The following is a 12,900-nucleotide window of genomic DNA, read 5'->3' as shown; positions in this document are numbered from 1 at the left end:
TGGATGAAAATGGAATTGTAACCCAGCCCGCGCTATGGGCGACCGCTTCCTTTCCTATGAGTGTCTTAAGAGGCGACAAGGGGAACTTAATAGTTGACGGACGGGCAACAGCGTCTCTCTTAAAACATCACCAAATCTTAACTACGGTTGCCAAACAACTACGGTGGCAACTACTGACGAAACCCCTCTTATGGGGGAAGCCTGTGTTCAGCAGTGGATAGTAAACGGCCGATAAAACGATGACATGACGACATTTTTAAGAATTATTAAAAAAAATTAAATTATTTAGAAACAAATAAAACATTTTTGCCATTAAAAAAACATATAGTTCATTTGAATTACAATAACCTACCGAGTGCTTAACTAATTTTCCTATGAACTAGAATTAGGTACTCTTAAAACGTTGATGCAAAACGTTAAACTACCTTTTTTCTGCTTGTCGTAATCTCGTTTTAAAAGAAAACAACTATCATTCCATATTTCAAAAGCAGTGAAACATTCATTGTTTCTATCAAAATGAATAAATTAGTTACCGTCACAAAATAATGTAAATCATAATAAAATATAAATTAAAAATTTTCGTGTCGTTTTTAAACATATTTGTAGAATTTGTGTGCTTGTAACAAAATGTTAATAAGCCCACTCAGATGCAGTGGTCTCTTAAAACGTGGTAACCATGGCTTGTTTGCAATTAATAATAGTATAGGACACATCGTAGCTGGGCTCAGTAAGTATATGTATTTTATTTTACATTCCCTTGGTATAATAATCTCGAAACTTAGTGTACTTAAGTGATATAGGTTGAAGAAATAAGTTTTAACCCTTAAAAGTCTGATTTTTTTAATCAAATTAAAAATATATATATATAAGTATACCCTTTACTGTATTTACTAATGGGGAAAAATAGTAAAAAAAATAAAATATTTATAAATAAATTTTTATATATTTATTTAAAAAAAAAACATTTGGTAACATGTAAACAGCCAAATATTAAAATAAAATCAATTGTAGGCGCCCAATGCGATTTATAACCCCGGTATCAAATTTTAAACTTCAGGTATTTAAGGGTTAAGGACTTCCCTACATCTTTAATCCCCATCAATTTATGACTCCTATCGTTCATAATGTGTAGCCACCCCTTCTTTTTCCGTGGGTGTCGTATAAGACAACTACTGGCAAAACCCCTGAAGAGACAGAGTATACTGTTTCGCCCATGATACCCCCCATTTGTTGCCATTCACTGCCATATCCCACCCTTCAAACCGAAACAGCCAGGCAAACACAACTGCTTCACGGTAGTAACACGAATAGTACAGAGGTGCCCAAGCAAACGACTTTTGTACAAAGTCTCCCTTTGATATTATCTGATATTTGGGTATTCCAACATTTATAATACCTACTCTATATAGAAATATCATTCACTTGATTTTGTCTATAGTTTTGAATTTTTTTCTATTCTACCAGAAGGAGATTTTGTACAAAAGTCGATTGCTTGGGTACCTCTGTCCCATTCGTGTTTCAACCGTAAAGCAGTTGTGTTTGCATGGCTGTGTTTCGGTTTGAAGGGTGGGATATGGCGTGAATTTACTGGGTACGGAAGAATAACACCCGAGTCCTCAGGAATGGCAACGCATGGGGGATATCATGGGCGAAACAGTATACTCTGTTATGTCCATGGTACTGCTCATGTCTATAGGCGACGGTTACCACTTTCCATTAGATGAACCGTCAGCTTGCTTGCCATTCTAAGTTGTATAAAAAAAAATTGCTCTGTAAATATTTTTAAAGATCTATTTTTTTGTTGTCATGTATATTCTTTTACTTTGTAATCAGATCTCAAAAACTACTCCAAGGATAAGGATTTCTGGTGCAAGAACATAGCCCAGACCGAAGGTAAAAGAGTGGAGCCGTGGCCAAAGCCCGACCCTCCACCACCTTCATGGAGATGTGAATGCCCCAGAGAACCTCAGCTGCCTAATTATGATCCCTACAGGATAAAAGTACCAAATGTTGTTGTACCACCGCTCCCTGCCAGTAATGTCAAGGTATTTATAATAATTTCTTATCTTATAGATCAAATATAGCCCCTAGATCGATCGAGATAGATAGAATCGATCGATATATACGTTTTCGCTACTGTATATATAACGTCTGCCATCTTATGATTATGCGTATCTATCGATTCTTATTGAGGTGCAATGCCTTACTTTAAAAGGCCCAATGCCCTACTTTAAAATGAAAGATACCAAAAAAATTAGACACATTCGCTTTTTCGAAGTCACTTAATTGTGGCTTCTGCCCTATCAAAAAGTTCTTTTGTTATAACCTTAAACTTGGGTCTATCTACGGCCTTGATAACGACGTATTATAATAATGATAATAGTGTTTGTTTTATTTGTGGGTAGTTGTAAATTGTATACTATATTGCGCTTACAACAATGATATTATTTAACAGTACGTCTGCAAATACTCGATACTTGGGGTTAAAGTCGTGCTAAAATGCTAAACCATACTACAAAATCCAAGCAATAAATTCTACTCTTTTTGTAACATTAATTACCAAAATTATAATTTGCTGTTTAATTTAGAATTCAAAACTTATTTCCGTAACGACATTTATTTCTTTATCTTGTGACAATGTGTCGGTTTTGTTAGTGCGTTTGACGAAATCAGAGCCCCGTGTCGTGGAAGTTGAATCTAATGAAATCCAGCTTGTACTTTCTTTATCAGCGGACGGGATACGTTTTCACAACTGGGCAGAGCGGTGATCAACAAGGTTATGAACAGCAGCAGGGGTATGGCTACCAGCAGCAAGGTTATCCTCAGGAGGAAGCTTCCAAGGAAAAGGAACCTCAACAGAAGAGTTTCCTTGGCATCCTAAAAGGTCTTTTTGGAAGAGAGAAGAGTAAAGAGAAAAGCAACAGCGACATGATGGTGGGACAAATGGATTGCCGACTGCATTACATTTATCACACTAACGACAAGTAATTTACCTCTGGTAGAAAGGATGTTGGGCGATACGTTCAAAACCACTTACTTGAGGGTACTGATTTTCGTCCAATGCACTAAAACAGCAACTTACTAAAAAAAATTGCATTCAATTCCATTTTTTGACAGGAAATACCTATCGAAGATTCAAGGGAGCTCTTCACGAATGTGAGGGTAGGCTGTGAGAATCCTGGCTTTTGCCCTGTGCACGATCTGTTCTATAACACTCCAATCGAACATTCGGTTTATTGGAAAAATAAGTCTGAGAAGAAACTGAAGGAGATAGTAAGAGAGACTTTACCCAAACTTGGGTACCACGGAAAGAATAAGTACAAATATGCTTTTCACGAACCCTGGAAACCCCTAAATCGTATGGCTTTATTAGAACAAGCTGAAAAGGAAGAGTCAGTGGCTAATGAAGTTGCCGAAAGTAGAGAAAACTAATAAACTTACATAAATTGACAATTGGGGCTCTGATTTTACACAAAATAAAAATTGAAAATGTTTCATGACACAGTGAATGTCGCATGGTATCTGAAATAAATGTTAAAATACTGAATATGGTTTCTTATTTGTTATTAGTAAAAATCGTGAGCCATTATTCTAATTGTAATTCGTTTGCCTGAATCTAGTGCTTCCATTAATTGAACAATTGTGACTTATCAGAAACAACTAAAAGTGGATCAAAATAGTTTGGATTCAACTTGATAGACATAGGTGTACAATATTGTTGTGACATCTTCGCAGCCAATGTTAGAATGTGCGAGGACCAAGGGTCCATGTTCTCTGAAGCCAGTGCCTGATGAACCTCCATGCCCGCCTCCACCGCCAAAACCGTTTCCTTGGATATACGTTTGGATACTGGCATCGTTTTTTACTACAATGGGATTAGTAAGTATCTTTCGCTACCAGAATTTATTAAATGAATTATTGTGAAGTTATTTGAAAGGAGCATTCCGATTAGAATTTCTTGCTTCATTGGCGATTGATGTATAATTTAGGATTTAAATATCTTTATACTGCTTACTTAATAAGTGTCGACTACATGTTAAGTCTTTATAATGGTAGGCATAGAGAAACAAAGGTCAACAGTCTACCTGCATATCATATTTAGCATCTGCTTTTCATCATCGTATATATTTTCAGATCTATAGAATATATCTGTGGAAAGAAGAACGAGATAGACTGGGTGAAAATGTTCCAATATGTAAGTTTATAAATACATTAGTTTTCATTAACATTGAGAGCCTCTGTATATTTATTTATTGTGTGCGGTGTGGTGATGAAGTAAGAATGCAATAATTTAAGTGTCACCGTCATCATTGTCTAAAAATAGTCAATCAGCAAGGTCATTCACAATTTTCTTATATACCACGAAGGTGGTAAGCATACAGCCCATCTGATGGTAACGGTCACTGTAGCCAATGAATGTCTGCAACGCGAGGATTATTACGTGGGCGTTGCCAAACTTGAAGAAATAAAATATAATCATTTGTCAATTGTTAGTTAACAGGAGCTCGATATATGCCCATATTTCGTTAAGCGTTTTAAAAACTAATTAGGCGGGGGGTGAATTTATAGCTGGCATATTAAAAAATAATGGGGTCGATTCTGAGACATCATCTCTCTAAACCTATCTAAAATGGAACCAAAGGAAAATCTTTATTGTAAGGACTGATATAAACTTATTATCTAATAGATTTAGATAAAAATGATTATAGTTTTAGTTTATGATTGATCCATAAAACAGTAATTTCGTGAAATTATCAAATTAAATTATTAGGTTAAGAGATAAATTTAGAGAAATCATACCTCAGAATCCGCCAACCAACTTAAAAAGAGAAAGGTTCTAAGATTTGTTTTAGTCTAAGAGTCTTCACCTGGCTTAAATTGAACTTCAAAAAAAAAATTTAAAGTTATTAAGTAAATACTTCTAATTTCAGGGCGTCCACGCCGTAAGATCAAGCGACCGTATCACGATAAAGATCTGCCAGCTTGCGTGCAGTACCTGATTGTGGGTGCAGGTGCAGCTGGCTGGGCTGCCTATAGAGCCATCATGGAACACGACAAAACAGCTAAAGTGTCATATTTGCATTGTAGTCATCACTATCATATCGGCCTTTTATAGTCAGCCTAATTTGTTTCAAACAAATTTTAATTTACCAGGTTTTCTTTATAACAAAAGAAGACATTTTGCCATATCGCCGCCCGCCGATGTCGAAGCATATGTGGTGGAATCCAGAACCGCCTGATATTAAAACTCTCAACTATATAGAAGAAGGAAGGAAATACACGTAATGCATTAGGGAACATTATATTTATTATTAACTATATGATAAAACACATCAGATTTTAAGTTAGACCTTCTGGAATACAACTGTGAAAACTATGTCAATTTTGTCCCAGTAGTTTCTGGCGTGATATTTTTTTCATTTTGTATTTGTTATTACCAACAATTAGGCAGCATCTCGCCTCGAAGCGTTTCATAAGATTTTATTCACTTATAAAATATTGAATTGTGTAATTGCCATAGGTGTTGTTAAAATTTTATGTTTGCTTTAAATAAATAAATCAATTAACCGATTTCAAATTTTTGGAAAGCTGTATCTTTTTGTATAGCATGTACTTATCCGAATGCCACAAGTTTATGGATCCAGTCGAATTTTATCGAAAGAAAGTTGGGCCGGCGGTGTCGATAGCGAGTGGATGGTGCGTGCAGAGGGTGGACGCAAGCGAACACGTGGTCTACATCAAGACTATGTGTGGAGAACAGCCTATTTATTATGAACGGTGTTTGCTCGCGCCTGGTAAGTGGTACAGTAAGTCCACACTCCACTAACTCGATCTGAACTCGTTTACCCTCCTATCTCTAATACTTTCCCAGTGGTCAAAATTCATTACAAAGACAACATAAGCATAGGGCCTTCCTGGAATTATTTATGTAGATTGGGAAATATTAATTGGACTGGAAGAGATCTATTTTAGAGATAAGTTTACCTCTGCTTACGTTGTTTCTAATTGTAATTTTTATTGTATGTTTTAGTGCAATAAAGAATATTTTTTGTTAGTAATGAAGACTACTAGCCCCAGTGCTAGTAGTAATGTAGCGTGGACCCTATCAGGTCAGCCTCGGTGTGGCTCTCACCGGAAACCATATCGGTTAATTCCCGGTGAATTTACCACAACGGGCTTGGCTTCATCCTCACTAATATCCTGCCAGTACATACTGATAACGAAGGCATACTAATAGTTCTTATAATTCTATTTCCATCTGTAATGTGCCATGTTAGTATGGAGTAGATGGACGGTACGACAGAGACTCGAAATTATGGTCACTTTTCCACCCACGTTTCTTTAAAAAGAATAATTTTTTTTTTATTTCTTTCAATAAGACGACTTTGTATAGTCTTAAACTTATTAGTTATTATTGCTAGGTTCAAAACCCAAGAATCTTGGAATATTCAAATCGGCACCTAAAGCAGTTCGCGATCGCGTATGCACGTTTCGAACTGTCAGGGACTTGGAGATTGCATATCGGAAGGTGAAGGCTGCTAAACACGTAGTGATACTCGGAGGCGGATGTCTGGGTTGCGAATTAGCTTGGCATCTTGGTCGAATGAGTAAGTACATGAAAATGTCTTTGTCTTGGAAAATGTTTTTGTTTTTGAAGTAATGGTTTTTTAAGAAAGTTTTGGTTTCATTGAAACTTTACCAGAGGGAGACTTTATACAAAATTCATTTGCTTGGACGCCTCTGTCCCATTCGTGTTTCTACCTTGAAACAGTTTTGTTTGCATGCTTATGTTTCAATTTCAAGGGTGGGATATGGCAGTGAATTTACAGGGTACAGAGGAATAACACCTGAGTCCTCAGGAATGGCAATGCATGGGAAGTGTTATGGGCGAAACATTCTGTTATGTCCATGGTACTTCTTATGTCTATAGGCGATGGTTACCACTTTCCATCAGGTAGACCGTCAGCTTGTTTGCCATTCTAAGTTGCATATAAGAAAACAACTTTGTTCTTTAGTTTTATTTGACTGGTCCAGTAGATTTCTTTACAAAGCTATTTGCAATCCTATGCATGTTTAATTTTTTAACGGTTTATATCTATAGATAAAGTGGTAGAACGGCCTAAAGATCAAGAGCCTATAGAGATCGTGCACATGTTCAAGGACAAAGGCATCTTGTCTAGTATACTGCCGGAGTATCTTGGCGAATGGGCCGCAGAGAAGATTAAGCGTGAAGGGGTTACACTTATGCCACTGAGTAAGTTGAATCAGATCACAAAAAATATTTTAGTACACCAGTATCACACTTTTTTTATGAATAGATGGAATGATAACTGCGTCTATATTATTTGGTTTAGGCTAGTGCTGCAGGTTACTATTAGGGTTAATACGTGAGCACGAAGTCAGATCAGATGTTTTCCGGTGAAAAATATATATAACAGCATCTCATTTATTAAAAGTCGTCAATTTATCCAAATGGGTATCAGGTCTCTGTGATAACGAATGTTTAACATAGTTTTTAATGTACATATTTTATTATTATATAAGCTGTTAACTGTTCTCTGCTGAACATAGATCTTCCCTTTAAGAGGGGTTTGCTAGTAGTTGCCACGCTTGCCAATTGGATTGGTAACCGCAGTTAGGCTTTGATATTTTAAGAGGGATGTTACTGCCTATCCCTCGAGCATTGTTCTCTTAGTCGCCTCTTATGACACCGACGAGAAAGAAATGGGTAGCGCATTTTATGCCAAAACTACTTTGCATTTAGCTAAACATAATTTAACATTGTGCTGAGAACATCTAATAATGGTAATATATGCTAATATATGATATCAATTTACAGCGCAGATATACGATGCTTTCGAATCGCCCGACGGACGATTAGAACTGACACTGTCGAACGGGACTTCCCTCGTTACAGATTTTGTAAGCTATAATTCAGTTTTTTTTTTTATGATAAATAGCAAAGGAATCTAATGGTCCAATTATTGGAAATTGGTAATTGTCGCCCATAGACATGATCAGCAAAGTGTAGTCTGTAATATCTATGGTGGCCATTCCTGAAAGCTACAGTGACGTACACAATGCCTCCGTACCTTGTAATTTTACTATCATATTTCTTTAAACTAAACTACAGCTACTTCACGGCAGAAATGCGTACATTGGAAGTATGTACCTAATATCGCCTTACCTAATTATGTCATGATACGCGATAGCAAAATGTAATGAATTAAATTAATTATCATTACCGTATATAATAAAAAAAGAATTTAATTTACAGGTACTAGTAGCAATAGGTACCGAGCCCCGAATGGAGATGGCCGAACCTTCGTTCTTAGAGCAAGACTTTAAGAATGGAGGTTTTAAAGTTAATACGGAATTAGAGGCCAGAACACATCTTTACGTGGTAAGTTTAAGGCACCAAAATATTAAATCATTTTACTATATCATAACACTCCATAGCGTCCTACCGATACTGAATAGACACCGAACTTTAAGAAGGATATAAGCTTTTTCAGGTGTATACGACTAGGTGGTTTCGCTTTATTCCTTAATCTTTGGGATTGGTGTGAAAATATGAGTATAACCTACAGTAAAATTATGTACAACGTGCAGGCTGGTGATGCTGCTAGCTTTTACTCAAAATGGAAGAATACACGACAACGGTTTGAGCATTACACCAATGCAGAAGAGCAAGGATACATAGCTGGTGCCAACATGACGGGTTATTGGATGCCGTGCAACATGGAGCCACATTACTGGTTGCAGCTTGGAGACGCGCTTGAAATGGAGGTAAGTATTACAAGTTACAGGAGTAAGGTCTGTCTACTTATTAGCCCCAAATGAGAACTGGCATTCTACTACTAATAATTCCTTCTTTTTGTCACAAATATTTAAACGATTGATGTGATATGAATGAAACTTGATACATTTAGGATGGGCTAAAATGGCACAAGATTTTTTTATCTAAATCCACACAGAATAAATCCTGGTTACAATTATTATATGGTATTCTATTAGGTGGTGGGAGAGATAGGTGCGTGTATGCCCACGGTTGCACTGTTCAAGCAATGCACTCCTGATGAGGTACCAGTCAAAATGGAACCACAAGCTGGCGATGGGGACAAACCATGTTACAAGAGGTTTGTAATGGCATATGTTTGTTTTAATTCATCATTTAAGTTAAAATGTAACAAAATAAAAACCGAATAGGTAGAAAATAATTGCTATTTTCGCATAATTGAAAGATGAAGTCAAGAAGATTGTTTCTAAAATGTATTTCGGGTGCAATGCATGAGAATTAATTCCTGTGGACAACAGTCATGTTGCCATACCAATAGGAGCCTCCATTCATACACAGCAGTAAAACACAGTTGTGCACACTTGCTTGAAGACAGAAATATGAATTGGATATGTTAAACCTTCGTTTTCAGGAGTGAGGAATATCAGAACCGGTACAAACGGGGTCTGATCTTTTATTTACGTGATGAGACAGTGGTTGGGTTCGTATTTTGGAACATGCCGCCGATCGAAGACCGAAAAGAAGTCGCTACTGAGGTAAGATCAACGGCGAGGGCGAGGGGCAGTTTTGATGACCGTTCCTTAAACCTAAATCTGATATGGGTATGACGAACAGTCTAACGTGCCTCTAGTCACAGAAATGGACCATTTCTTAAGGCTAACATCACATTAGTTCACTCATCATCATCCTATCAGCCTTTAACTATCCACTGCTGAACATAACCTCACCCTTGAGGGGTTTGCCACGCCTAGCAGGCGGATTAGCAACCGCAGTCTTTAGAGATGTTTTAATAGGGACGCTGCTGTCCATCCCTCGCCCTCCCTTAGTCGGTTTTTACGATGATTAGATCAGTATTTCATGGGAAACCGTGCGTGAGAGTATATTAATACATTTAAATGCATAATTACTTTACTTACTATGACGGGTATTTTGATTATCACGTAGATAGTGTGTTGATGTAAACTGTTGTCATGATATAGTTAAGCAACTTGAAACAAAGTTTGCTTTCTAACAAACAACATTCCTGCAGTAGAGTCTTAAAAAGTAACGATTTAAAAGAGCTCGTAAACAAGGCTATTTAAATATTAGAAAGGGAGAGAGAAGATTATTTCTATTCTATCTATTCTACTATTGGATGCGAAGAAGCGAGTCTTTGTTAGAGTGTCTTTCAAAATTAATATTGTGAAACTAGGCTTTTTTTTACAACACAGAGAGCAAACGAGCATGCGGCTCACCTGATGGTAAGTGACTACCGCCGCTTAAATTACTATTTACGTACGTAAGGAGAGGTTAAACTCAAATCAGGTAATGAGGAAATGATTTCTTTGGCAGTTACTACGCGCTAAGCCTACCTACAAGGATATCAATTTACTAGCGGAGCTGCTTGGTTTTCCAGAAACGAAGTGTGTCTACATCCCTGAAGAAGAGCTCAAAGAATCCGGGCCTTGCATAAAGAAGTGGGTATAAGTAGACAAGTACTTAATTTCCTTATTTTGGCCTGATACATTTGTACCGTGTCATCAAAGTGACAAGTACAGGAATGGAGGAATAAACAGATGCGGGATTTTTGCTTTACTTATGGCATAACTTTTTCTGCATTATGATTATTACATCGTGATCTTAACATATTTTTATAGAATGTAAATGGAATGGTAAACCCGCCTGCACTATCGGTATACGCTGACAAGGCACCAGTGAGAAAGCAGGCAGTTGACCCATTGTGACGAGTTTTCAGGAATTAAGCACGATGGTTTCCAGAAAACACCGCGTAAAGGTCGATCTTTTAGGGTATACTGTTGGTAATGGGGGGCATTCGGTCCCATTACTGAACAATCTCTTCTCCCTGATCAGGAGAGGCATCATCATACTGCTATTTCAATTTTTCATAATAAAAATTATATGTTTTTAATTTATTTGCAGTTGGAGAGTATTTTGATGGATCAGCACGAAACTAGGAAACTGAAGATAACTCGAAAAGTACAATTGAACCTCAAGCATAAACTATCCGATATATTGTCTTAATCACTGATAGACAAAGTGTGAAAGTTAATCTGTGTTTTATTTTATAACTAGCTTATGTCCTATTTCGTCCCTTATGTATTAGGGTAGAGTAAATATGGTAATTTACGTCTTAACAATGCACCGTCACAATATACTAGGACAACAAAATGTATGCAACTGTATGGAGAGGACGGAAAGGATTGCTAGTAATGGGGACATTAGTCCCCATTGTTATCAATATACTCTTTCAGGTCGCCCTTCACACTGTTTCCCCTGGAAACTATCATGACTAATTTATTGTTGAATTAGTCATGATGGGCTAACTAACCTGCTTTTTCGTCCTCACCAATCATCCCTCACTGGTGCCCCGCTAGTATATATTGATAGCACAGGCGAGGTTATCATTCCATTATCAAAAAGTACGGCGGTACATATCCGTTGTTCAAATTCATGTAGTTTTTTATGCGTGAATATTTTTTACATCCACGGCGAACAGTCTTATATTGATGCGTGAATGAATAGCGAGAAACCACAACAAGTAATCACTATGTTATACTAGAAGTACGTTTTGCTACGTCTAATTTGTATAAAAAGCCAACCGAATTCTCCCGCCGGTACTATTGTTATTTTACGTTGGTATAGTCGAAGATATTAGAATATTAGTTTTTTTTTTTTTTTTAGTTAGTTAGTTTATTAGTTCTTGTTCTTTGGGTAGATCACAACACAAGTTTACGGATGCCTTAATAAAATAGCACAAAAAGTTTTGTCAACATAACAAGGAAGAGTAATACCTCAGGTAATATACTTTATGAGTAATATGGAGAAAGGGGTTGGTCTAATAGTCCCATTGCTAACAATATATTCTATTAGATCGAAGTCAGTCCAAGGGACAAAAGTAATAAAAATAAAAATAATTAATTATAATTTGCCATTGTTATTTTATATATATTTTCCTACACCCAAATAAGGTTCATGACCTACACTAAAATAGCAAAAAAGTTGTCGTATAAAAATCAACGACAGAAAATAGTTTCTTTAAAAAAAAAAAGAAGATTCGTGTCCCTATTCTTCATGAACATTGTAATATCTATCTTGTGTACTTGAATAGATTATAATAATTCACAAATAAATAAATGTATATTTGTATCTTTCCCTGGTGGCCAGCTTAGTGCCCAACTAAACTATAAGTATCCAAATCAGTATCGATAGCGCAGACGAGGTTACCATTTTATTCTCATGCATTAAAAAAAGTATCCTCTACATAGATTAAGGATAGTAATTGCGGCATTATTTCTATAGTTGATCGTTTAAGCAGCACATTATAATAAACATTATGACAGAGGTGGAGGTACAAAACATAGATTTATAATTATATATTATTTTATATTATACTATATTATTTCTCTTTAATCTTAGTATTAAACCCTAAGAACAAGGAATTACATAGAAGAAATGATAAAATAAAAACTGAAAATTATATGGTCGCCTCCTTTCTTCTTATGTGAATAAAATTAGTAAAAAGAAGACGAAAGATACATCATCAGTTGCTATTTTTCTCAATTCATAGCAGGCTACTGTGCAGAAAATGCTTGATATGTTAAATTTTACATTACTAGATTATATATTCGAAACAGTTTATATAGAAAGTATGCAAGCAGGTTGTATCTGAATTTGGTAGGGTTATACGGTCGTATAACATTTTCACTAGCCTGCTATGAATTGACAATTTTATCACTCCTTCTATGTAATTCATTGTTCTTAGATTAAACCCATTTAAATACATAGACTAAAGATAGTATCTGTAAGCAAAGATTTCTGTGAGTATGTGGATGGATAGGTAGACAGATTTATAAATAATATATGTAATTTTTTTTTAATGG

At 36.1% G+C, this 12,900-nt stretch overlaps 1 protein-coding gene across 1 annotated transcript; it reads left to right on the top strand.

Annotated features, from left to right (window-relative positions):
* Nucleotides 1–396: 396 nt before the first annotated feature.
* On the top strand, nucleotides 397–11,079 carry LOC113512069 (apoptosis-inducing factor 1, mitochondrial). Its single transcript, XM_026895840.3, has 16 exons — nucleotides 397–727; nucleotides 1,834–2,045; nucleotides 3,736–3,879; nucleotides 4,135–4,195; nucleotides 4,932–5,068; nucleotides 5,155–5,282; nucleotides 5,608–5,795; nucleotides 6,423–6,608; nucleotides 7,103–7,255; nucleotides 7,841–7,923; nucleotides 8,279–8,404; nucleotides 8,614–8,790; nucleotides 9,019–9,140; nucleotides 9,432–9,555; nucleotides 10,352–10,476; nucleotides 10,940–11,079. Exons 1-16 carry the CDS (start codon nucleotides 628–630, stop codon nucleotides 10,953–10,955), a joined length of 2,082 nt encoding a protein of 693 aa, XP_026751641.2. The 5' UTR covers nucleotides 397–627; the 3' UTR covers nucleotides 10,956–11,079.
* The last annotated feature ends 1,821 nt before the right edge of the window (nucleotides 11,080–12,900 follow it).

The sequence above is a fragment of the Galleria mellonella genome, unplaced genomic scaffold (assembly GCF_026898425.1).
Source record: "Galleria mellonella isolate WM207_F2 unplaced genomic scaffold, CSIRO_AGI_GalMel_v1 utg184, whole genome shotgun sequence".
Lineage (NCBI taxonomy): Eukaryota > Metazoa > Arthropoda > Insecta > Lepidoptera > Pyralidae > Galleria > Galleria mellonella.
Note: the sequence above shows the minus strand (reverse complement) of the source record. Positions and strands in the feature narration are given on the sequence as shown.

Coding starts and splice junctions, on each gene's coding strand:
- LOC113512069 (XM_026895840.3), top strand. CDS start 628: ATGTTAATAAGCCCACTCAGATGCAGTGGTCTCTTAAAACGTGGTAAC. Junction 2,046..3,735: donor TCCCTGCCAGTAATGTCAAG/GTATTTATAATA, acceptor ACATCTTCGCAG/CCAATGTTAGAATGTGCGAG. Junction 5,069..5,154: donor AACACGACAAAACAGCTAAA/GTGTCATATTTG, acceptor TTAATTTACCAG/GTTTTCTTTATAACAAAAGA.